This window comes from Chlorocebus sabaeus, chromosome 1 (assembly GCF_047675955.1).
Source record: "Chlorocebus sabaeus isolate Y175 chromosome 1, mChlSab1.0.hap1, whole genome shotgun sequence".
In the NCBI taxonomy this organism is placed as follows: domain Eukaryota; kingdom Metazoa; phylum Chordata; class Mammalia; order Primates; family Cercopithecidae; genus Chlorocebus; species Chlorocebus sabaeus.
In genome coordinates this window covers 9178177-9200605 of record NC_132904.1, presented here as the reverse complement: position 1 = coordinate 9200605, position 22429 = coordinate 9178177, and the positions used below count along the sequence as shown (strand labels likewise).

General features: G+C 51.7%; 2 protein-coding genes across 3 annotated transcripts; both read left to right on the top strand.

Moving 5' to 3' along the window:
• Positions 1–5850: 5850 nt before the first annotated feature.
• On the top strand, positions 5851–18043 carry SNX15 (sorting nexin 15). Its single transcript, XM_007991579.3, has 8 exons — positions 5851–6056; positions 10044–10079; positions 10308–10428; positions 12721–12836; positions 12933–13080; positions 13391–13534; positions 15921–16178; positions 17150–18043. Exons 1-8 carry the CDS (start codon positions 5958–5960, stop codon positions 17254–17256), a joined length of 1029 nt encoding a protein of 342 aa, XP_007989770.1. The 5' UTR covers positions 5851–5957; the 3' UTR covers positions 17257–18043.
• A 120-nt stretch (positions 18044–18163) lies between these two features.
• On the top strand, positions 18164–22288 carry SAC3D1 (SAC3 domain containing 1). Of its 2 annotated transcripts, XM_007991318.3 has the most exons (3): positions 18164–18577; positions 18751–19330; positions 21685–22288. In XM_007991318.3, exons 1-3 carry the CDS (start codon positions 18482–18484, stop codon positions 22185–22187), a joined length of 1179 nt encoding a protein of 392 aa, XP_007989509.1. In that variant the 5' UTR covers positions 18164–18481; the 3' UTR covers positions 22188–22288. The 2 variants fall into 2 exon arrangements, with proteins under 2 accessions (XP_007989509.1, XP_037855020.1); XM_037999092.2 differs by lacking the exons at positions 18164–18577; positions 21685–22288 and adding an exon at positions 20512–21674 and having other exon boundaries at positions 18733–19330.
• Positions 22289–22429: the final 141 nt, after the last annotated feature.

The window sequence follows — 22429 nt, the reverse complement described above, 5'->3', positions numbered from 1 at the left end:
CTGCTCAAAATTCAAATGCCAAGGAGAGGCAGCCTGCCCGGCGCAGCTTGAGGCTCACGATTATCTTTTGATGTGGATTTGTGGCCCAACAACCCTCCCAGCAGAGTATATCCAATGGAAGAAGGGCAGTTTTCCCAAAGGAAAGTTGAATGCTATTATCAAAAGGTGAGGAAGAGACACTGGGATTTACTCTGAAGCTGGCACTAGGATCCTTTTGATGAGGGGTAGAGACCTGTGCAAAATCTGGGTTTCCTTTTTTTTTGAGACAGAGCCTCCCTCTGTCACCCAGGCTGGAGTGCAGTGGCATGATCACAGCTCACTGCAGCCTTGACCTCCCAGGCTCAAGCCATCCTCCCATCTCGTTGCTGGGACTACAGGCTTGTGCCACCACGCCCAGCTAATTTTTTATTTTGTAGAGATGGGGTCTTGCCGTGTTACCCAGGCTGGTCTCAAACTCCTGGGCTCAGGTGATCCTCCCACCTTGGCCTCCCAAAGTGCTAGGAAAGTGCTGGGATTACAGGCGTGAGCCACCATGCCCGGCCTAGGTTTCCTTAAAAGTGGAAGAAAGGGCTGGGTGCAGTGGCTCACGCCTGTAATCCCAGTACTTTGGGAGGTCAAGGCGGGCAGATCACCTGAGGTCGGAAGTTTGTAGACCAACCTGACCAATATGGAGAAACTCTGTCTCTACTAAAAGTACAAAATTAGCCAGGCATGGTGGCTCATGCTTGTAATCCCAGCTATTCGGGAGGCTGAGACAGGAGAATCGCTTAAACCTGCGAGACAGAGGTTGCAGTGAGCTGAGATTGCATCATTGCACTCCAGCCTGGGCAATGAGAGTGAAACTCCGTCTCAAAAAAAAAAAAAAGGTGTGGAAGAAGGGAAGTGAATGTTGCGTGGACAAGCTTAGAACATGAAGAAACTGCCCTTCAGGGTACAAAATTAGAAGCCCCTGCCCTGTCCTCCTTGCAAGACAGACCTGGTGGTCTGCAGGCTCTTAAACCTGGACTCTGGAGCCAAATCCTGGCCTGCCACTCCCTGGTGGATGCTGAGCAACTTGCCTAGCCTCTCCGTGCCTCAGTTTCCCTCCTAGTGTTGGGAGGACCAAATGAGTTGGTGTCTTGTATGTCATAAGTATTGTGTAAGTGTCAGCTATAATTATGATTATTTGAACCAGTAGGACTGTACGCAAATTCAACTAATGTGAAGTCAGCCACCCACTGACATATGTGTCACCCCAGTGTTCACATCCTCCCAGGTGCCCTTAGGAAACAATGCTTTTCTTGAAAAGGTGAATTAGGCCGGGTGCAGTGGCTCACTTCTGTAATCCCAGCACTTTGAGAGGCCGAGGTGGGCGGATCACTTGAGGTCAGGAGTTCGAGACCAGCCTGGCCAACGTGATGAAATCCCATCTCTACCAAAAAAATACAAAAATTAACCGGGCATGGTGGTGTGTGCTTGTAATCCCAGCTGCTCAGGAGGCTGAGGCAGGAGAATCACTTGAACCCAGAGGGCAGAGGTTGCAGTGAGCCGAGATTGTGCCCCTGCACTCCAGCCTGGGCAACAGAGTAAGACTCCGTCTCAAAAAAATAAATAAATAAAAGGTGAACTATTCACAGAGACAAATATGAAAATAACAAGGTGATATTCATCACAAAGGTCTCCACCACATGGTCAAGCATACCCTACCCTGGGTGAGCTTGGGGAGCAGACCCTGGAGAAGCGTGGTGGGCAGCCCAGCGCGGCGCCCCTGCAGCCTCTCCTGCTCCACTGCTGCCTTCTTTTTATTTTGAGCCGGAGTTTCACGCTTGTTGCCCAGGCTGGAGTGCAATGGCGCGATCTCAGCTCACCACAACCTCCGCCTCCTGGGTTCAAGCGATTCTCTTGCCTCAGCCTCCTGAATAGCTGGGATTACAGGCATGGACCACCATGCCCGGTTAATTTGGTATTTTTAGTAGAGACGGGGTTTCTCCATGTTGGTCAGGCTAATCTTGAACTTCCGACTTCAGGTGATCCACGCGCCTCGGCCTCCCAAAGTGCTGGGATTACAGGTGTGAGCCACCGTGCCCGGCCTCCACTGCCGCCTTCTGTTTGCTCCTCCTGGTGAGGGAACTGGTGGGGTGGGAGATCTGGAGAAGGCCAGGGGCTAAATTGCTCTAGATGGAAAAGGGCTTGGAGAGGACAGGGAGAAAGAAGGGTAAAGGGAAGAGTGTGGGAGACACTGAGCCAGAGAGGGAGGGAAAGATCGGTGAGAAGGAAACTGGGATAATATCCCTGCCGAGGGAACTTTGGAGAGGGGAGCAATGTCTGAAGGGGTCTTCAGAGGACTTCTGGTGTGTGTTGCATGAGGGGACATCCCCCATCCCTGGCCTCCTCCTGAGCAACTGCTAGATGAACTACCCAGTTCAGACCCTCCAGAGTTTGATCTGGAGTCTGCTTTTCTTTTCTTTTTTTTTTTTTTTTTGAGACAGCATCTCACTGTGTTGCCCAGGCTGTAGTGCAGTGGCATGATCATAGCTCACTGCCACCTTGAACTCAGTGACTCCATCATAGCTCACTGTAACCTTGAACTCTCAGGTTCAAGTTATCCTCCTGCCTTAGCCTCCAGAATAGCTGGGACTACAGGCCCACGCCACCATGCCCAGCTAATTAATCTTTCTTTCTCTCTTTCTTTTCTTTTCTTTTCTTTTCTTTTCCTTCCTTCCTTCCTTCCTTCCTTCCTTCCTTCCTTCCTTCCTTCCTTCCTTCCTTTCTTTCTTTCTTTCTCCTTTCTTTCTCCTTCTTTCTTTCTTTCTTTCTTTCTTTCTTTCTTTCTTTCTTTCTTTCTTTCTTTCTTTCTTTCTTTCTTTCTTTCTTTCTTCCTTTCTTTCCTTTCTTTCTCTTTCTTTCTTTTCTTTTTCTTTCTCTCTCTCTCTCTGTCTCTCCCTCACCCCCCTTTCTTTCTTTTTCTTTTTTTTGATACAGAGTTTCGCTCTTGTCGCCCAGGTTGGAGAGCAATGGCGCGATTTCAGCTCACTGCAACCTCTGCCTCCCGGGTTCAAACAACACTCCTGCCCCATACTCCCGAGTAGCTGGGATTATAGGTGCCCGCCACCACACCTGTCTAATTTTTGTATTTTTAGTAGAGATGGGTTTTCACCATGTTGGCCAGGCTGGTCTTGAACTCCTGACCTCAAGTGATCCGCCTGACTCGGCCTCCCAAAGTGCTGGGATTACAGGCATGATATTTAAATTTTTAAATTTCTCATGAAATCAGGGGCAGCCTGTTGCCCAGGCTGGTCTCGAACTCCTGGCCTCAAGTAATCCTCCCGCCTTGGCCTCCCAAAGTGCTGGGATTACAGGCATGAGCCCCAAGCCATGCTTTGCTTCTTTCTGAAGACCAAGGCACCGCACCTGTACACCTGAGTTCCAGGAACAAGAGTGGCTATTCACAATGCTTCCTTTGCACTAAATACTATGTACTGTATTTAAGCTTCCCAGCTTTATGCTGCATTTCAACAGATTTTTGCTTCAATTCTAACACTTACTGGAGCAAAGGTCTCAAAACCTATGCCGGGTCTGGGAACACCAGTCTCCACATGGCCCACAGTGACAGTATCAATAACACCAATATTGCGGACATCTGGAGGGGCAGAACCAGGAGCTTGTGAGTTGGTAGGATGCGATCTAGAGCTTCTGAGCAGCGTGGTTCCACAGCATTGCCATCTTTACAGGTGACTTCCTATCCCTTGAGCTAAGGCATGTGAGCTCTTGGCTCCCGCCTGTTGTCACCACTCCAACCAGATATTGGCACAAATACTACTATGTCAGGGTTGTAGCCAATTTCTTAATGTAGGTGCTGATTTCCTTAATGATTTATCCCATCGCTCCTCTTCTTTTTATTTATTTATTTATTTTTTAAGATGGAGTCTCACTCTGTTGCCCAGGCTGGAGTGCAGTGGCACGATCTCAGCTCACTGCAACCTCTGCCTCCCAGTTTCAAGCAATTCTCTGCCTCAGCCTCCTAAGAAGCTGGGATTACAGGTGCCCGCCACCAGGCCCAGCTAATGTTTGTATTTTTAGTGGAGATGGGGTTTTACCATCTTGGTCAGGCTGGTCTTGAGCTCCTGACTTCGTGATCCACCCACCTCAGCCTTCCAAAGTGCTGGGATTACAGGTGTGAGCCACCACGCCCGGCCCCCATCTCTCCTCTTTAGAATGGCCCATTGGGATCCATTTTGTTAACACCAACAATTAGTTTCACACCCAGCATGTAAGCCGGAAGGGTGTGTTCACATGTCTGCCCATTCTTGGAAATACCAGCTTCAAATTCACCAACACCAGCAGCAACAATCAGGGCAGCACAGTTAGCCTGAGATGTGCCTGTAATCAGGTTTTTGGTAAAGTCTCTGCATCCTAGGCCATTGATGATGGTCACATAAGACCAGTACTGACTGGTCTTTTTTTTTTTTTTTTTTTTTTTTTTTGAGACGGAGTCTGGCTCTGCTGCCCAGGCTGGAGTGCAGTGGCCGGATCTCAGCTCACTGCAAGCTCCGCCTCCCAGGTTTACGCCATTCTCCTGCCTCAGCCTCCCGAGTAGCTGGGACTACAGGCACCCGCCACCTTGCCCGGCTAGTCTTTTTGTGTTTTTTAGTAGAGACGGGGTTTCACCGTGTTAGCCAGGATGGTCTCGATCTCCTGACCTCGTGATCCGCCCGTCTCGGCCTCCCAAAGTGCTGGGATTACAGGCTTGAGCCACCGCGCCCGGCCGCCTGACTGGTCTTAATTGCCAGCAGGGAGGTAGCAGTGGTGATAGCACTCTCACGTTCAACTTTTAGCTTACCCAAGACCCAGGTATGCTTGAAGGAGCCCTTTCCCATCTCAGCAGCCTCCTCAAAATTTTCGATGACTCTTTTGTGGATCCCATCATACTTGTAAATCAGATAGCCAGTAGTGGTGGACTTGCCCAAATCAGATGACGATGTTGAGCTGAGTCTTTTCCTTCCCCTGCACCCTTTCTTTTGAGATGGAGTCTCACTCTGTTGCCCAGGCTGGAGTGCAGTGGTGCGACTGCAGATCACCGCAGCCTCAACCTCCTGAGCTAAAGCCATCGGCCAGTTCCACCTCTGGAGTAGCTGGAATTACAGGTGTGCGCCACCACGCCCAGCTAATTTTTGTATTTTTAGTAGAAATGGGGTTTCACCATGTTGGACAGGCAGGTCTTGAACTCCTGACCTCAAGTGATCCACCCGCCTCCACCGCCCAAAATGCTGGGATTACAGGTGTGAGCCACGGTGCCAAACCCCCATTTTGGCTTTGATTTAATGGTGATTTTCACGACACCTGTGTTCTGGCAGCAAGTCCATTGCAAGAAAGCTCCACTGACCTACATAGATTCTATTATAAACATCTCCATGCTACAGATGAGAAACTGAGGCTGAGTAGTTATGGGAAACTCCTACAGCTAGTAAGAGTCGTGACTCAGAGCCCATGACACCATCCTGCTTCTCCAGCGTTCTTTGCTTCCTCTACTTTCCAGAAAACATGAATTAGGGAATCCTGACAGGGAAATAATTTGACGTTGTCCTGCACATACTGGGCACAATAGGAGTTGGGTGGATGAATGAAAGCAGGGATTTGGGAAGCAGGGGAGAAGTCCTTTGGAGGACTGTGACAAGGGTTTATGCTTGGATAGGGTAGGCTTGATCACCCGGCAGAAATGAGACGAATGATCACAACCTCCCCGACCAATCTTTCCAATGACTTGGGTTTACGCTTCACCACAGAGAAGGAACTTTTCAGACGCTCCCTTGGCCGCGCACCCGGGATCGGAACAGCGCTGTCACTTGCGATAAAATCCCTGGGCCGGAGGAAGAAGGGCGCAGGCCCAGGCGAGGCGGCGGCGGTCGGAGGCCGGGCCGGAGGGGTGGGGACAGGGAGGAAGCGGAGTCCGGCGCTCCGCTCCGCTCCAGCTCGGTTTCATGTCCCGCCAGGCGAAGGATGACTTCCTGCGGCACTACACAGTGTCGGACCCCAGGACGCACCCCAAGGGCTACACCGAGTACAAAGTAACCGCGCAGGTGAGGTGGGGCCCAGCGCGTACTTTACCCTTTTAACTAGAGGGGCGCCGAGTTTTACCTTAAGGAAAGGCGCTGCAGCCACCACTCCCTTTTTAGACGACAGAAATGGGTTTCCCCTTTAAGCGGCGGTTGCAGTACGAGGGTTCGTTTACTTCTTTAACCATCAGCGAGGCCGGGCCCTGAGTGGGCGCTGTCTTTTTTTAAAAGGGCGTGGATGCCCACGCCCGGCGTGTAGTGTCTGGGCATCAGACTGTGAACTTCTGTAAATTAACATGAAAACTCTGGTTTAACCCAATTATTAATACTCCAATCTCGTAGAGTAAGTTTTGTTTATTGGTTTGTTTGATCTTACATAAAATCCCTTTAACGAGTTTAACCATTTTTAATTTTTCAGAAAATAATACTGGTCAATGGTTGAAAAAAATTCATGCAGTTCGGAAGGACTTAAGGAGTAAGTCGCCATATCAAGGTCACAGCAGGAAGATAGATAGGCTAGACTTGATATATGAAGCGATAGCAACATCATAAGCACAATTTATAGAGAGACATGGAGGAAACCATGAAAATAATTAAAAATAGTAAAACAGGACACCTGTAGAATGATATACAAGAACGGGTAACAAGAAGGTCCCCAGGGAGAAGAACTGTGTCACTGGGGACAGAAGTTGGGGAAGGCTTTTTACTGTAAGTTTTTTGTACTTTTAGAATTTTCAACTAGGTGACTATTAAGCTGGTGCATTAGTTAACTATAAAAGCAAAGCAGGCACATAAGGACACTTATAAAGGGTCTAAGTGCAGAATCTTAGCTATTTAAAATATGCTTTCCCCAAATCGTTTGTCTTTTCCATGCCTAAAAAAAATGCAAATAAGGCCGGGCTCAGTGGCTCATGCCTGTAAATCCCAGCACTTTGGGAGGCTGAGGGAGCAGACTGCTTGAGCTCAGGAGTTCAAGATGAGCCTGGGCAACATAGTGAGACCCCGGCTCAATATTAAAATGCGCACACACACACACACACACACCCGCCCCCCACACACCTTTTAAAAAATGCAAATAAAAACGTTGTCCCTGGGAAGATAGACTGGAGGTGGGGTTGGGTTAGGAAGGATGTGGCAAGGAACTGTAACCTTTTATTATAAGTCTTCCCAGTGGGTTTTTTGTGTTGTTGTTTGTTTGTTTATTTTTTTTTGAGATGGAGTCTGCACTGTCGCCCAGGCTGGAGTGCAGCGGCGCAATCTCGGCTCACTGCAAGCTCCGCCTCCCGGGTTCACACCATTCTCCTGCCTCAGTCTCCCCAGTAGCTGGGACTACAGGCGCCCGCCACCATGCCCAGCTATTATTTGTATTTTCTGGTAGAGATGGGGTTTCACCTTGTTAGCCAGGCTAGTCTGAAACTCCTGACCTCAAGTGATCCACTGGCCTCACCCTCCCAAAGTGCTGGGATTACAGGTGTGAGCCACCGCACCCGGCCTCCCATTGGCTTTTTAAACCAAGCAACATGCATTACTTTGATATATTTTTGTACATATATATATATAATGTATTATATATAATAAATATATAAAATATAAAGCACATTCTCTCTCTCCCCCCCCATATATATATGTGTGTATATTTTTTGAGACAGAGTCTTGCTCTGTTGCCCAGGCTGAAGTACAGTGGTACTGTCTCAGCTCACTGCAGCCTCCACCTCCTGCGTTCATGCAGTTCTCCTGCTTCAGCCTCCTGAGTAGCTGGGATTATAGGCGTGTGCCATCACACCCGGCTACTTTTTGTGTTTTTAGTAGAGACGGGATTTCACTTTGTTGGCCAGGTTGGTCTCGAACTCCTGACCTCAAGTGATCCTCCCACCTCGGTCTCCCCAAGTGCTGGAATTACAGGCATGAGCCACCGCGCCCGGCCTATATTTTTATTTTATTTTATTTTATTTTATTTTATTTTATTTTATTTTATTTGCGACAGAGTCTTGCTCTGTCACTTGGGCTGGTGTGCAGTGGCACGATTCGTGTCTTACTGCAGCCTCAAGTTCCTGGATTCAATCCGTCCTCCTGCCTCAGCCTTCTGAGTAGCTGGGACTACAGGCATGTGCCACCATGCTTAGCTTAATTTTAAAATTTTTTGTAGAGACACAGTTCTGCCATGTTGCCCAGGCTGGTCTGAAACTCCTGGCCTCAAGCAATACTCTCATTTTGGCCTTCCAAAGTGTTAGGCTTATAGGCCACACCGTACCTAGCTTCCTGTGGCACTACACAGTGTCAGACCCTAGGTCCGACTGGCTAACACGGTGAAACCCCATCTCTACTAAAAATACAAAAAAAAAAAATTATAGAATTTTTTTTTTTTTTTTTTTTTTTTCTTTTGAGATAGAGTCTCGTGTTGCCAGGCTGGAGTTGAGTGGCATGATCTCAGCTTACTGCAACCTCTGCCTCCTGTATTCAAGTGATTCTCCTGCCTTAGCCTCCTGAGTAGTTGGGACTACAGGCGCCTGCCACCACGCCTAGCTAATTTTTGTGTTTTTAGTAGAGACAGGATTTCACCATGTTGGCCAGGCTGGTCTTGAACTCCTGACCTCAAGTGCTTCACCCACCTCGGCCTCCCAAAGTGCTGGGATTACAGGCATGAGCCACCACACCTGACCACTCAATAGTTTTTAAGTAGTTTCTTTTACCAGAATATTTTAGGCAAGTCTCTGTTGTCAAAAGCCAAGTCCAAGGTTTTAGTTCCAGCGATCTTTCGTACCTAGTATGTGATCTTCTATGGCCACACCTCTCAAAGCCTCCATTTCCTTATCTCTTAAGTGGGCATGTTAATTATGTCTGCCTCAGTGGGATCTAGGATAAGGAATAGATGTTTTTATTTATTTATTTAGTGTGTAAGAGACAGGGTTTCACTCTCTGCAGTCGGGAGTGCAGTGGTGCGATCTCAGCTCATTGCAACCTCTGCTTCCCATGCTCAAGTGATCCTCCCACCTCAGCCTTCCAAGCAGCTGGGACTACAGGTGTGCCACATCACCACTCCCAGCTAATTTTTTGTATTTTTTGCCGCTGTTGGGTGTCACTATGTTGCCCAGGCTGGTCTCAAACTCCTGGACTCAAGTGATCTGCCCACCTGGGTCCCCTAAAGTGCTGGCATTACAGGCTTGAGCCACCGTGCCTGGCATAGGAGATGTTATTAAACTGTCAAGTACCCTAGACCATAGGGCATTATTTTAAAATTATTATGAACATAACATGATGAAAACTGAATCTCGTTTTCACTTCAGACCCAAGTCTGCCCTTCCAGGGACCTCAGCTCCAGCAATGGTTTCTTCTGTGTCCAGGGCGCTGAAGCACAGGACCTTCTCTCTCAGGGAAGGAGGTTCCTGAGGCAGAACCTCCCTTCTTTGGAGACTTGGGGTTCTTTGGTTTCAGAAGGAGATGCAGGGAGTTGGCCTGCTCAAGGAACCGGGATAAAAATTGTGCTGATGGCCAGGTGCTCACGCCTGTAAGCTGAGGCCGAGGTGGGCGGATCACTTGAGGTCACGAGTCCAGACCCGCTTGGCCAACATGGTGAAACCCCATCTCTACTAAAAATACAAACATTAGCAGGCGTGGTGGTGCATGTCTGTAATCCTGGCTTCTTGGGAGGCTGAGGCAGGAGAATCGCTTGAACCTTGAAGGCAGAGGTGGTAGTGAGCTGAGAGTGCACCACTGCACTCCAGCCTGGGCGACAGAGCAAGACTCCATCTCAAAAAAAAAAGTTGGGCTGAGGTTGGAGCAGTCCAGATGGGCCTTTAGAGGTCCTTCTATTTGACAGATGGAGAAACTGAGGTACATAGTAGGAAAAGTTTCTAAAATTATACGGAAAGGCTTAAAGTCAGGATGCCTTGACGCCAGAGGCCAAAGGCCATTGCCCCATGAGGGGGATTAGGAGGCACCTGGGGCAAACGGGGTGAGAGGGTGTCAGATGGTGGTCTCTGGTCTCAAACAGCTCTTGCCTTTCTTTCTCAGTTCATCTCAAAGAAGGACCCAGAGGATGTCAAAGAGGTGAGGCTCCTGGGAGGAAGAGGGCCTATTCTGCAGTTCCAGATCTGGAAACTGTCAAGGGGCAGCTGGTAACTCTGCTTGGACACCGGCCCTCCTTCCTCCCTGTCCCTGGGCGAGGGGCTGCTGCAGCTGCATCCTGATCCTCACCTGCCCTGGGGGCAGGCTGGGCACCGGGGGCAGCTGCCTCCCACCATTGCCAGTTCTGGGCAAATCTCATGTCCCTCGTAGGTGGTGGTCTGGAAGCGGTACAGCGACTTCCGCAAGCTGCATGGAGACCTGGCCTACACCCACCGCAACCTCTTCCGCCGCCTTGAGGAGTTCCCTGCGTTCCCCCGGGCCCAGGTGTTCGGTGAGTGTTAGATCGGGGCACTCGGGCCAAAGATGAAGGGAGCGTTGGACAAAAGGGGACCTCTGCCAGTGGGGGCTGGATAGAGAGGGCCTGAAACTCTGGGCACAGACATGTTTGGAAGGGCTTTTAGAGATGACCTCATTTGACAGATGGAGGAACTGAGGCTCAGAGCAGCCTAACACTTACTGTGTATTGCACCTTTTAACATTCCTGTTGGGCCAGGCGTGGTGGCTCACACCTGTAATCCTAGCACTTTGGGAGGCCGAGGTGAAACTCCATCTCAAAAAAAAAACAACAAAAATCCTGTCTTTATTAGCTCTATTTTATTTTCCTTTTTTTTTCAATTTTTTGTTGTTGACAGCCTCACTTTGTCACCCAGGCTGGAGTGTAGTGGTGTTATCTTGGCTCACTGCAACCTCCGCCTTCCAGGTTCAAAGGATTCTCCTGCATCAGTCTCCCGAGTAGCTGGGATTACAGGTGCACACCACCATACCTGGCTAATTTTTGTATTGTTAGTAGAGACGGAGTTTCATCACATTGGCTAGGCTGGTCTTGAACTCCTGACCTCAGCTGCTCTGCCCGCCTTGGCCTCCCAAAGTGCTGGGATTACACGCCTGAGACACTGCACCCAGCCTATCTCAATACTTACTATATTGATTACACGTTGCAGTGAGAATATTTGGGATATATTGGGTTAAATAAAATATTAAAATTAACTTGTGGCTGGGCGTGATGGCTCACACCTGTAATCCCAGCACTTTGGGAGGCTGAGGCAAATGAATCACAAGATCAGGAGTTCGAGACCAGCCTGGCCAACTTGGTGAAACCCTGTCTCTACTAAAAATACAAAAAATTAGCCGGGTGTAGTGGCGGGCGCTTGTAATCTCAGCTACTCAGGAGGTTGAGGCAGGAGAATCGCTTGAACCTGGGAGGCCAAGATTGTGTCATTGCAGTCTAGCCCGGGCGACAGAGTGAGACTCCGTCTCAAAAGAAAAAAAAAAAGTTGTTTCTTTTTTCCTTTTATTTAATGTAGCTGCTAGAAAATGTAAAATTGCATATGTAGCTCATATCTGTATTAGACAGTGCTGAACAGTTGCTTGGGTCTGCGTACTCACGTGAGATGTTCTTTGTTGTTGGTTTTTGTTTTTGTTTTTTGAGACAGAGTCTCACTCTGTCGCCCAGGCTGGAGTCCTGTGGCATGATATCAGCTCACTGCAAACTCTGCCCTCCCAGGTTTGAGCGATTCTCCTGCCTCAGCCTCCCAAGTAGCCAAGTAGCCTCCCAAGTAGTGTGCGCCACCACACCTAATTTTTTTACTTTTACTAGAGACGGGGTTTCACCATGTTGGCCAGGCTGGTCTCGAACTCCTAACCTCAAGTGATCCACCTGCCTTGGCCTCCCAAAATGCTGGGATTATAGGTGTGAGCCACCACGCCCGGCCGAGATGTTCTTTTGTTCTTTTGAAGCAAGGTGAAGGATTGCTGTTGTCAGGTTATGCCAGGCCAGTGGGGAAGTACCACAGAATGGCCACACAGTAACTGGACCAGAGTTAGCCTGCACTGCATAATACCTAGGACAGAGCAGTGAAACTGTGACTCGCACCTGTGATCTCAGCACTTTGGGAAGCCAAGGCAAGGTAATCACTTGAGCTCAGGAGTTCAAGACCAGCCTGGGCAACATGGTAAAACCCCATCTCTACAAAAAATACAAAAATTAGCCAGGCATGGTGGTGTGTACCTGTAGTCCCAGCTACTTGGGAGGCTGAGGCAGGAGGGCGGCTTGATCCCAGGTGGCAGAGGTTGCAGTGAGCTGAGATTGTGCCACTGCACACCAGCCTAGATAACAGAGCCAGGCCTTGTCTCAAAAAACAAATGGGGGCTACTTGCTGTGTGACCTGGGGCAAGTCACTTTCCCTCTCTGAGCCTTACTTTTCTCCTCATTAGATCAAAGCCATCAGAAATGTTTTTGTTTCTTGTTAACTACCTAGCTCCCCCTGTGTAGGATGTGATATTCACAAGGGCAGAGACTTGTTCCTCCCCTGTTCACCTTCTGAGTCTAGCATATAGTAGGTGCTCAGTAAACATCTGGCAAATGAATGAATAGGGAAATTGATCTGTCCTGGAAGCCCCTCCCTCACCCCAGGAGGAGCCAGAGAAGATTGCTGGGAGAACGGGTAGGAGGGCAGTGAGTTGCTCAGAGCATCTCAGGCAGGACCAGGAAAAGTGGCCCTTGGGGCAGAAGCCCCTATAGGTCACCGCCACTCTCCCCTGTTCCTTGTCCTGGGGGCTGTAGGCCGATTTGAAGCCTCAGTGATCGAGGAGCGGCGAAAGGGGGCAGAGGACCTGCTTCGCTTCACTGTGCACATACCTGCGCTCAACAACAGCCCCCAGCTCAAGGAGTTCTTCAGGGTATGTGCACCTTCCACCTTACCAGAACTTGGGCCACTTACCCACCCACCAGATTGCACCCCATGACTCCCCATGGCTGATCTTTCTGTCCTGCAGGGTGGGGAGGTGACCCGACCCTCGGAGATGTCCAGGGACCTGCACATCCTGCCACCCCCTCTGATCCCCACCCCGCCCCCTGATGACCCCCGGCTACCCCAGCCGCTCCCTGCAGAAAGGAGGGGCCTTGAGGAATTGGAGGTGCCAGGTACATCAGGGTGGGAGGAGGGAACCGAGGCTGGAGGGTACAGAGTGGGGAGGGGGCCACACTCACTCCTCAGTGGTCTTAGTGAGAAATGGGCGTGTGTCCAGGTCTATCACTGACTGGCTGAGGAACTTTGGGCAGGTCCTTTTCCTTCTCTGCACTACAGTTTCTTAATCTGTAAAATGGGCATAAACCCTAATAACGGGCTTGTCTATGCCCATGGTTGCTGCAAGGGCTTAGAGAGAGAGTAATTCCATTTTGAAAGCTGAGAAATAAATGCGGGTATTCATGACCCCAATGATCTCTTCCTCAGTGGACCCCCCACCATCCAGCCCTGCCCAGGAGGCCCTGGATCTTCTCTTTAACTGTGAGAGCACCGAGGAAGCGTCTGGTTCCCCTGCCCGAGGCCCCCTCACCGAGGCTGAGCTGGCCCTCTTCGACCCCTTCTCCAAAGAAGGTAATGAGCTGGGTCAGCCGGGAAGGAGCCAGGGCAGGACATCCTTAGGACAGGGAGGAGGGCAGAGCCCCACTAGCCTGCTCAGTGCCTGCGCAGATCTGGGAAAGACATCCCCTCAGTAGTGCTGCCCTGTGGACCAAGAGCAGCTTCAGTGAGAATTAGCAGCCCCGTGCCGGGGCTCGTGGTATGGTGTGCTGGATGCACCTGTGCAACAAGTAGCCATGAGGAAGGAAAGGAGGCACTTCCCACATTGGGGCCATCTCACTGAGAAGGCTTTGGAAAGAGCCGGGTCACACTGCTCTGGGACATTTTAGTTCCTTCGCTGTAAGCTCATGGTGGGATTTCCTGGCTGGCCAGGGTCTGGCTGCAGATCCTGAAGGCAAGAAGCCTGCTGGTCAATGGGAGTGAGTTCTGAGCTCAAAGAGCAGCTGCAAAGGGAAACCCCTCTGGGGGCCTGGAGCCACTGGCATTTGGGGATGCCGGAGATTGAAGGGCCCCCTGATGGAGGTTAGGGTCCTGGGCACCTTCTTGCTGTGAGATCCTGGGACTCGACAGTCCCAAGCTCTGAGGCATTGGAGTTTTTCATTCTAAAATTCGCCAAGGCCTGGCACATTGGCTCACACCTGTAATCTCAACACTTTGGGAGGCTGAGGCAGGGAGATCCCAGGAATTCAAGACCAGCCTGGACAATATAGCGAGAGCCCATGTCTGTTATTCTTTTTTTTTTTTTTTTCTGAGACAGAGTCTCACTCTGTTGTCCATTCTGGAGTGCAGTGGCGCAATCTCTGCTCACTGCAACCTCCCGGGTTCAAGCGATTCTCCGGCCTCAGCTTCCCGAGTAGCTGGGACTACAGGCACACGCCACGGCACACGCCTGGCTAATTTTGTATTTTTAGTTGAGATGAGATTTCTTCATGTTGGTCAGACTGGTCTCAAAACTCCTGACCCTCAAGTGATCCACCCTCCTCGGCCTCCCAGAGTGCTGAGATTACAGGTATGAGCCAAAGTGCCCTGCCTCTTTCACTTTTCTCGTTCTGCTTCCTCCTGTTCCTGCTACTGCCTCTCCAGGGTTGGGGAGTGGGAAGAAGGAATGGGAGGGAAAGGCAGTGTTGGTGTCACAGGACTGTTGTGTCTGGCCTCTGGGTGGCAGGCATCCAAGTGCTCTGTCCTTGTGCCAGCTGAGCGCTTGCCTGGGCAGGAGCTTTTCTATTTTCTCTTTTTTTTTTTTCCTTTCTTTTTTTTCTTTTTTTTTTTTTTGAGATAGGGTCTGGCTCTGTCACTAGGCTAGAGGGCAGTGGTGTGATCGTGGCTCACTGCAGCCTCTACCCCCTAGGCCCAAGTGATCCCCCCACCTCCGCCTCCTGAATAGCTGGGACAGAACCACAGGCATGCACCATCACGCCCAGCTAAGTTTTTTATTTTTTGTAGAGACAAGCTCTCACTATGTTGCCCAGGCTGGTCTCAAGCTCCTGCACTCAAGTAGTCCTCCCACCTCGGCCTCCTGAAGCGCTGGATTATAGGCATGAGCAACTGTCCAACCAGGATCTTTTCAAGACCCTTCACAGGCAGCTCCAGTGAGACTCATTCAGCCCATGGGGAGAGTCCCCAGAGCCTGGAGCTGCAAGGCTTCAGAAACCCCTAAGATTCTCTAAGTCTCCTATTCTAAGATTATTCCAAGGCTTGGAGGATTTCTACCCTCAGCCTGGTGTCGTTGGCCTAGCATCCTTCAGGAAAACTTTCTGGAGGGGATTTTTGGATTTCTAGGTCAACTGGAGTCAAGAGGGAAATAGGACCAGTGACCCAGAGCTCACAAACTAAAGTGAGTGTGTACCTAATGAAATAATTAGGAAGGTAAGGCTGTGTTTTTTTTTTGTTGTTGTTGTTTCTTTTTTTTTGAGACGGAGTCTCACTCTGCCGCCCAGGCTAGAGTGCAGTGACGCGATCTCGGCTCACTGCAAGCTCCGCCTCCCGGGTTCACGCCATTCTCCTGCCTCAGCCTCCTGACTAGCTGGGATCACAGGTGCCCGCCACCACGCCCGGCTAATTTTTGTATTTTTAGTAGAGACGGGGTTTCACCATGTTAGTCAGGATGGTCTCGATTCCTGACCTCGTGATCCGCCCACCTCGGCCTCCCAAAATACTGGGATTACAGGCGTGAGCCACCGCACCCGGCGGTAAGGCTGTTTTTACAGAAGCACATGAACCCTATCTATCAAATACATCATGGCCAGTTTTTGATCCACAGACGACTTCTGGATTGCCCTGGCATTGGTCCCCTCTACTGGGGACAGGCTGATACCCTGATGACAAAAGAGGTCTTGGGTTGGGCAGAGGGCCTGAGAAAGGAAGGGCTAGTCTGGTCTGAGTCCTCCCTTTCTAATTGCAGAAGGCGCAGCCCCCAGCCCCACCCATGTGGCTGAGCTGACAACGATGGAGGTGGAGTCGGCAAGGCTGGAACAGGAACCCTGGGAGCCAGGAGGGCAGGAGGAGGAAGAGGACGGGGAAGGAGGGCCCACCCCTACCTATCTAAGCCAGGCCACAGATCTCATCACCCAGGCCCTGCGGGATGAGAAGGCAGGCGCTTATGCTGCCGCACTCCAGGGCTACCGAGATGGTGTACACATCTTGCTTCAGGGAGTCTCCGGTGAGTAGGGACTGAGGGTGGAGGGTCAGGCCTGGGTCCCAGGTGGGGCATTGATGAAGGGAGCAAAAAGCAAGCAATTCACAGAGCAGGAGCCCTTTTGCTCCTCACTGACCAGCTGTGTAACCTGGGCAGATTTTTGTTTCTGTCTTTGTTGTTTGTTTGTTTGTTTTGAGACGGAGTCTTGCTCTGTCACCCAGGCTGGAGTGCAGTGGCGCAGTCTTGGCTCACTGCAAGCTCCGCCTCCCGGGTTCACGCCATTCTCCTGCCTCAGCCTCCTGTGTAGCTGGGACTACAGGCGCCCGCCACTGCAGCCGGCTAATTTTTTGTATTTTTAGTAGAGACGGGGTTTCACCGTGTTAGCCAGGATGGTCTCGATCTCCTGACCTCGTGATCCTCCTGTCTCGGCCTCCCAAAGTGCTGGGATTACAGGCGTGAGCCACTGTGCCCGGCCTGTTTGTTTTAACACCTCTTGTGGCCTCAGTCTTCTTTTTTTTTTTTCTTTCTTTCTTTTTTTTTTTTTTTTTTTTTTTGAGAGTCTTGCTCTTGTCACAGGCTGGAGTGCAGTGGCACAATCTCGGCTCACTGCAACCTCCGCCTCCCAGGTTCAAGAGATTCTCCTGCCTCAGCCTCCTGAGTAGCTGGGATTACAGACGCCCACCACCATGCCTGGCTAATTTTTGAATTTTTAGTAGAGACGGGGTTTTGTGATGTTGGCCAGGCTGCTCTCGAACTCCTGATCTCAAATGATCTGCCTGCCTTGGCCTCCCAAAGTGCTGGGATTACAGCCGTGAGCCACTGCACCCGGCATGGCCTCAGTTTTCTTGTTTGTAGAATGGGAAGAATGGATGCTGGGCCCCAGAGAAGAGGGAAAAGCACATGGTGATACTCTGTGAATTGTAAAGGACCAGACCAGGGGTTCCGACTAGACCAGTGGTGCCCAGGTGCCTCAACTGAGCAGTCTCTCTCCACAGGTGACCCGTTGCCTGCCCGCCAGGAAGGTGTGAAGAAGAAGGCAGCTGAGTACCTGAAGCGGGCAGAGGAGATCCTGCGCCTGCACCTGTCTCAACTCCCACCCTAACAGGGAGTGGGCCCTTCCCTGGGACTCTTGCTCCTGCACTGCCAGCCCCTTCTCCTCTCCCCAGGGCCTAGCCCCACCTCCTGGTCTTGTAATCGCAGGGGCCATTTCTGTAGGTAACTGGACCAAGCATGAGAAAAATAATGAATTCTCAGTTCCCTGATTACACTTGCCACCTTGGAATCAAGGACTCACACTTCTGATCCTGCCTGTCTTTTTGTGTTTTTCTTGAGATGGAGTCTCACTCAGTCACCCAGGCTGGAGTGCAGTGGTGTGATCGCAGCTCACTACAACCTCCGCCTCCCAGGTTCAAACGATTCTCCTGTCTCAGTCTCCCTAGTAGCTGGGATTACAGGCACATGCCACCATATCCAGCTAATATTTTGTATTTTTAGCAGGGATAGGGTTACACCATGTTGGCCAGGCTGGTCTCAAACTCCTGACCTCAAGTGATCCACCCGCCTCATCCTCCCGAAGTGCTGAGATTACAGGCATGAGTCACTATGCCCGGCCCCTGCCTGTCTGTCTTGATGTGTGAGCAGCAGCTGTGGTCATTAAACCATTAGTTTACCCCTCTAGAAGTGGGGTCTGCAAACTCCCGCCTGCAGCCAAATCTGGCCCACCCCCTTTTTAATGTAAGGCCTGTGAGCTACAGTGGTTTTTACATTTTTTTAATGATTAAAAAAATCGAAATAATATTCTGTGACAGAAAGACAGATGAAATTTATATGTAACAGGTGAAAATTATATTAAATTTAAGAGTCTATAAATAAAATTTGTTGGAACACAACCAGGCTAATTCATTCAGTATTGTGATGGCTGCGTTCGCGCTACACCAGATGTTGAACAGTTGCAGAGTTGAGTCTTTGCCGCCTGCAAATCCCAAAACATTTACAACCTGGCCCTTTGCAGAAAACATTTGCTGAGCCCTGAGCTAGAAAATAGCACAGTCTCCAGGGAAATAGAGAATGACAAGACGATGAAGCCGGTCTATTGGGTGGAAGGGACGAAGGAGAGGAACCCAAAGCAGGGGTACCTGTCTCCGAGGCCCCAAAATCAAATCCTGATTGCTCAGCGGGCTGGAAGGCGTGGCCTCAGTCCCGCCCCGCCCCTCCTCGCCACAAAGCGGTTGGTGGCGGCAGGGACTACACCGGTGTATCATGGGAGCGGCCCAGGCTACCCGTTAAAAAACACTAAGGGGAGCGCGCAAAGCTGAACCTGGCGCTCGATGGGGGCCGTTAGCCGCCCCAGAGCGCGCGGAGCCGCAGAGGCGTCGCTGGACTACAACGCAGTGCATCTCGGGAGGCCAACTCCACAGGACCGGGTGAGAAGACAGAGGCGGCCCGATGGGCGGCCCGGAGGCCGGGGATCATGGCGGGCAGGCGGGCCCAGCCAGGTTCAGCCCCGCCCCACCGCTCCCCACCCCCAGCCGGCCTCGCTTGCCTTCCCGCAGCACCGCTGTCCCCGGGATGCTGAGCGCCCACCGTCTCCCCGCAGCCCCTCATGCTCGGCTGCGAGCTGCCCGTGGGCACCTGCCCGGACATGTGCCCGGCCGCCGAGCGCGCCCAGCGCGAAAGGGAGCGCCGCCTACACCGCTTGGAAGTGGTGCCGGGGTGCCGCCAGGACCCGCCCCGCGCCGATCCGCAGCGCGCGGTGAAGGAGTACAGCCGACCCGCCGCCGGCAAGCCCCGGCCCCCACCCAGCCAGTTGCGTCCGCCCTCCGTGCTGCTGGCCACGGTACGCTACCTGGCCGGTGAGGTGGCGGAAAGCGCCGACGCTGCCCGCGCCGAGGTGGCCAGCTTCGTGGCAGACCGCTTGCGAGCTGTGCGCCTGGACCTGGCCCTGCAGGGCGCGGGCGACGCCGAGGCAGCGGTGGTGCTGGAGGCGGCGCTGGCCACGCTGGTGGCCGTGGTGGCGCGGCTCGGGCCCGACGCGGCGCGGGGACCTGCTGACCCGGTGCTGCTGCAGGCCCAGGTGCAAGAGGGCTTCGGCTCGCTGCGGCGCTGCTACGCGCGGGGCGCGGGACCACACCCCCGCCAGCCAGCCTTCCAGGGCCTCTTTCTGCTTTATAACCTGGGTGAGTCGGGGTCCTGGCGGCTGGGCAGAGCGTGGGGACAGGAGCCCACCATGACAGTGGAGGTAGGGAAAAGAAAGATTAGCTTTAACATCTTACCATTAGGCGCCTCCCAGGACAGCACAAGATCCACCAATCCCCGACATGGGACCTCGGGCCCATCTCGGGGTCTTACTTGTCTCAGGAATAAAAGTGGAGGGGCAAGGGTGGAACGGGAGAGTTGGCCTAAACAGTGATTTTAAAACTTTTTTTTTTTTTTTTTTGAGTCTGACTCTGTCGCCTAGGCTGGAGTGCAGTGGCTCGATCTCGGCTCACTGCAACCTCCACCTCCCTGGTTCAAGGGATTCTCCTGCCTCAGCCTCCTGAGTAGCTGGGATCAGAGGCGTGCCACCACACCTGACTAATTTTTGTATTTAGTAGAGAGGGGGTGTTTTACCATGTTGGTCAGGCTGGTCTCGAACTTCTGACCTCGTGATCCGCCCATCTTGGCCTCACAAAGTGCTGGGATTGCAGGTGTGAGCCACCGCACCCGGCAGATTTTCAAACTTTTTTTAAACCTCCCTGCCCAGTCAGGGTTACAAAGCAAACAAGAACACATATGCCCACGAATATACCTGAGACAGAAGTTTAAGGCATTAGAGATACTTTCTATGGGTGATGCATTCTAATAAACTCTATTATTTGTTACTTTGTTTGTTTTTGAGACAGAGTCTACCTCTGTCGCTTAGGCTGGAGTGCAGTGGCATGATCTTGGCTCACTGCAACCTTTGCCTCCCAGGTTCAGGCTATTCACCTGCATCAGCCTCCTGAAGAGCTGGGACTACAGGTGTGCGCCACCACGCCTGGCTAATTTTTGGATTTTTAGTAGAGACAGGCCAACACCATGTTGGCCATGCTGGTCTCGAACTCCTGACCTCCAATGATCCGCTCACCTCTGCCTCCCAAAGTGCTGGGATTACAGGCGTGAGCCACCGCACGTGGCCTGTTTTCTTATTTGTAGAATGTGTTTTTTGAGACAGGGTCTTACTCTGTTGCCCAGGCTGGAGTACAGTGGCTTGATCATAGTTCACTGTAGCCTCAACCTCCTGGGCTCAAGGGATCCTCCTGCCTCAGCCTTCTGAGAAGCTGGGACCACAGATGTGTGCAATCACACCTGGCTAACTTAAAACAAATTTTTTTTATAGAGATGGGGTCTCGCATGTTGCCACTTGAATTCCTGGGCTCAAGTGATCCTCCTGCCCCACCCTCCCAAGTAGCTGGGTGCCTGCCATCATGCCCAGTTAATTGTTTATTTTTGTCCACACTGCTCTTGCGAAGAAGGCATAGTAATTATCCCTGCTCTAGTGGGGGAAGAAATCGAAGCCCTGGGTGGTGAGGTGACTTGCCTGTTGACTCAGCACTGGTTAACAATAGCAGAGGTATGACCATGATTTTCTTTTAATTTTTTAAAATTTATTTTTATGTAGGGATAGAGTCTTGCCATGTTGACCAAGCTGGTTTCAAACTCCTGGGCTAAAGTGATCCTACCGCTTTGGCCTCCCAAAGTGCTGGGATTACAGGCATGAGGCACTGTGCCCAAACAAGCTCTGTTCTGGCTGGGCCCTCTCTACTAAAAATGCAGAAACTAGTTGGATGTGGTGGCACATGCCTGTAATCCCAGCTACTCAGGAGGCTGATGCAGGAGAATCGCTTGAACCTGGGAGGTGGTAGAGGTTGCCATGAGCCGAGAGCCACTATACTGCAGCCTGGATGACAAAGCAAATCTGTCTCAAAAAAAACAGGCCCTGTCCTATACAATTTTAACAAAATGCTGTTGACTTCACAACCTACTAATTGGTCAGAAGCCCTAGTTTACAAATGAGGCCCAAAGTTCCAGTGTCTGAGACTCTTCTGGAAGGGAAGCAGGGGCAGAGTCTCCTGAAGGAAGGGGCCTTCCCAGGTGTTGAGGGGAAGGTGGGGCAGAGTTGGCTCCCAAAACCATGGGTGCAGGGAAGCCAGGGTAGTGGGAAATCCAAGTCAGAAAACTTGGACTGGGGTCAGGCTCAACTACATACCCACCCTAGGACACTCTCAGGCGAATCATTAAATTATCTGGGCCCGCTTCCCAAATCCGTAAACCCTGCCCACTTCAGTGCTGTAAGGATCTGGACTGCAGGAAGTCAAGAGCCTGAGGCAACTCATTCAAATATGGGTCAGGGAAGGAGCCAAAGGCTGGCCCTTAGAGGGGAAAGGGAAGTTAGGCTAGGCCTAGAGAAGGGGTGTGGTCGAGAAGAGAGGAAGGACAAGGTGTTGGGAGGGGAGATGGGCCTGATCCTGTAAGGACCAGGCGTCCTCATTCTGGCTTCCTGCTCTCACAGGCTCGGTAGAAGCCCTGCGTGAGGTTCTACAGCTGCCCGCTGCCCTGCGCACCTGCCCGCCCCTCCGCAAGGCCTTAGCGGTAGATGCTGCCTTCCGAGAGGGCAATGCTGCTCGCCTGTTCCGCCTGCTCCAGACCCTGCCCTACCTGGCAAGTTGCGCTGTGCAATGCCATGTGGGCCATGCCCGCCGGGAAGCCCTGGCCCGCCTCGCTCGTGCCTTTAGCACCCCCAAGGGCCAGACCTTGCCTCTGGGCTTCATGGTCAACCTCCTGGCCCTGGATGGACTCAGGGAAGCACGGGACCTGTGCCAGGCCCATGGGCTGCCCTTGGACGGAGAGGAGAGAGTTGTGTTCCTGAGGGGTCGCTATGTGGAGGAAGGGCTACCGCCTGCCGGTACGTGCAAGGTGTTAGTGGATAGCAAACTTCGAGGACGTACCCTGGAGGAGGTGGTCATGGCAGAGGAGGAAGATGAGGGTGCGGACAGACCTGGGTCCCCAGCCTGAGGAGGGAGCGTGAGCCTCCCAGAGCCCCAGGACTGGGCCAGAGCACTTAGATTTCTTTTTCTATGGTTCCCAGATAATAAAAGGAACTTGTTTTGTTGGTACCAGTCACTAGATGTGATTTATTTGAGGGGCTGTTGTAGGGAGTTAGGATACACAGTATGTAGGGAGAGGAACGCAGACTAGGCAAGTCCTAAGGCACCCCATGCCTCACTTTCGCCACTGGTCCTTGGCCTTGATGATCT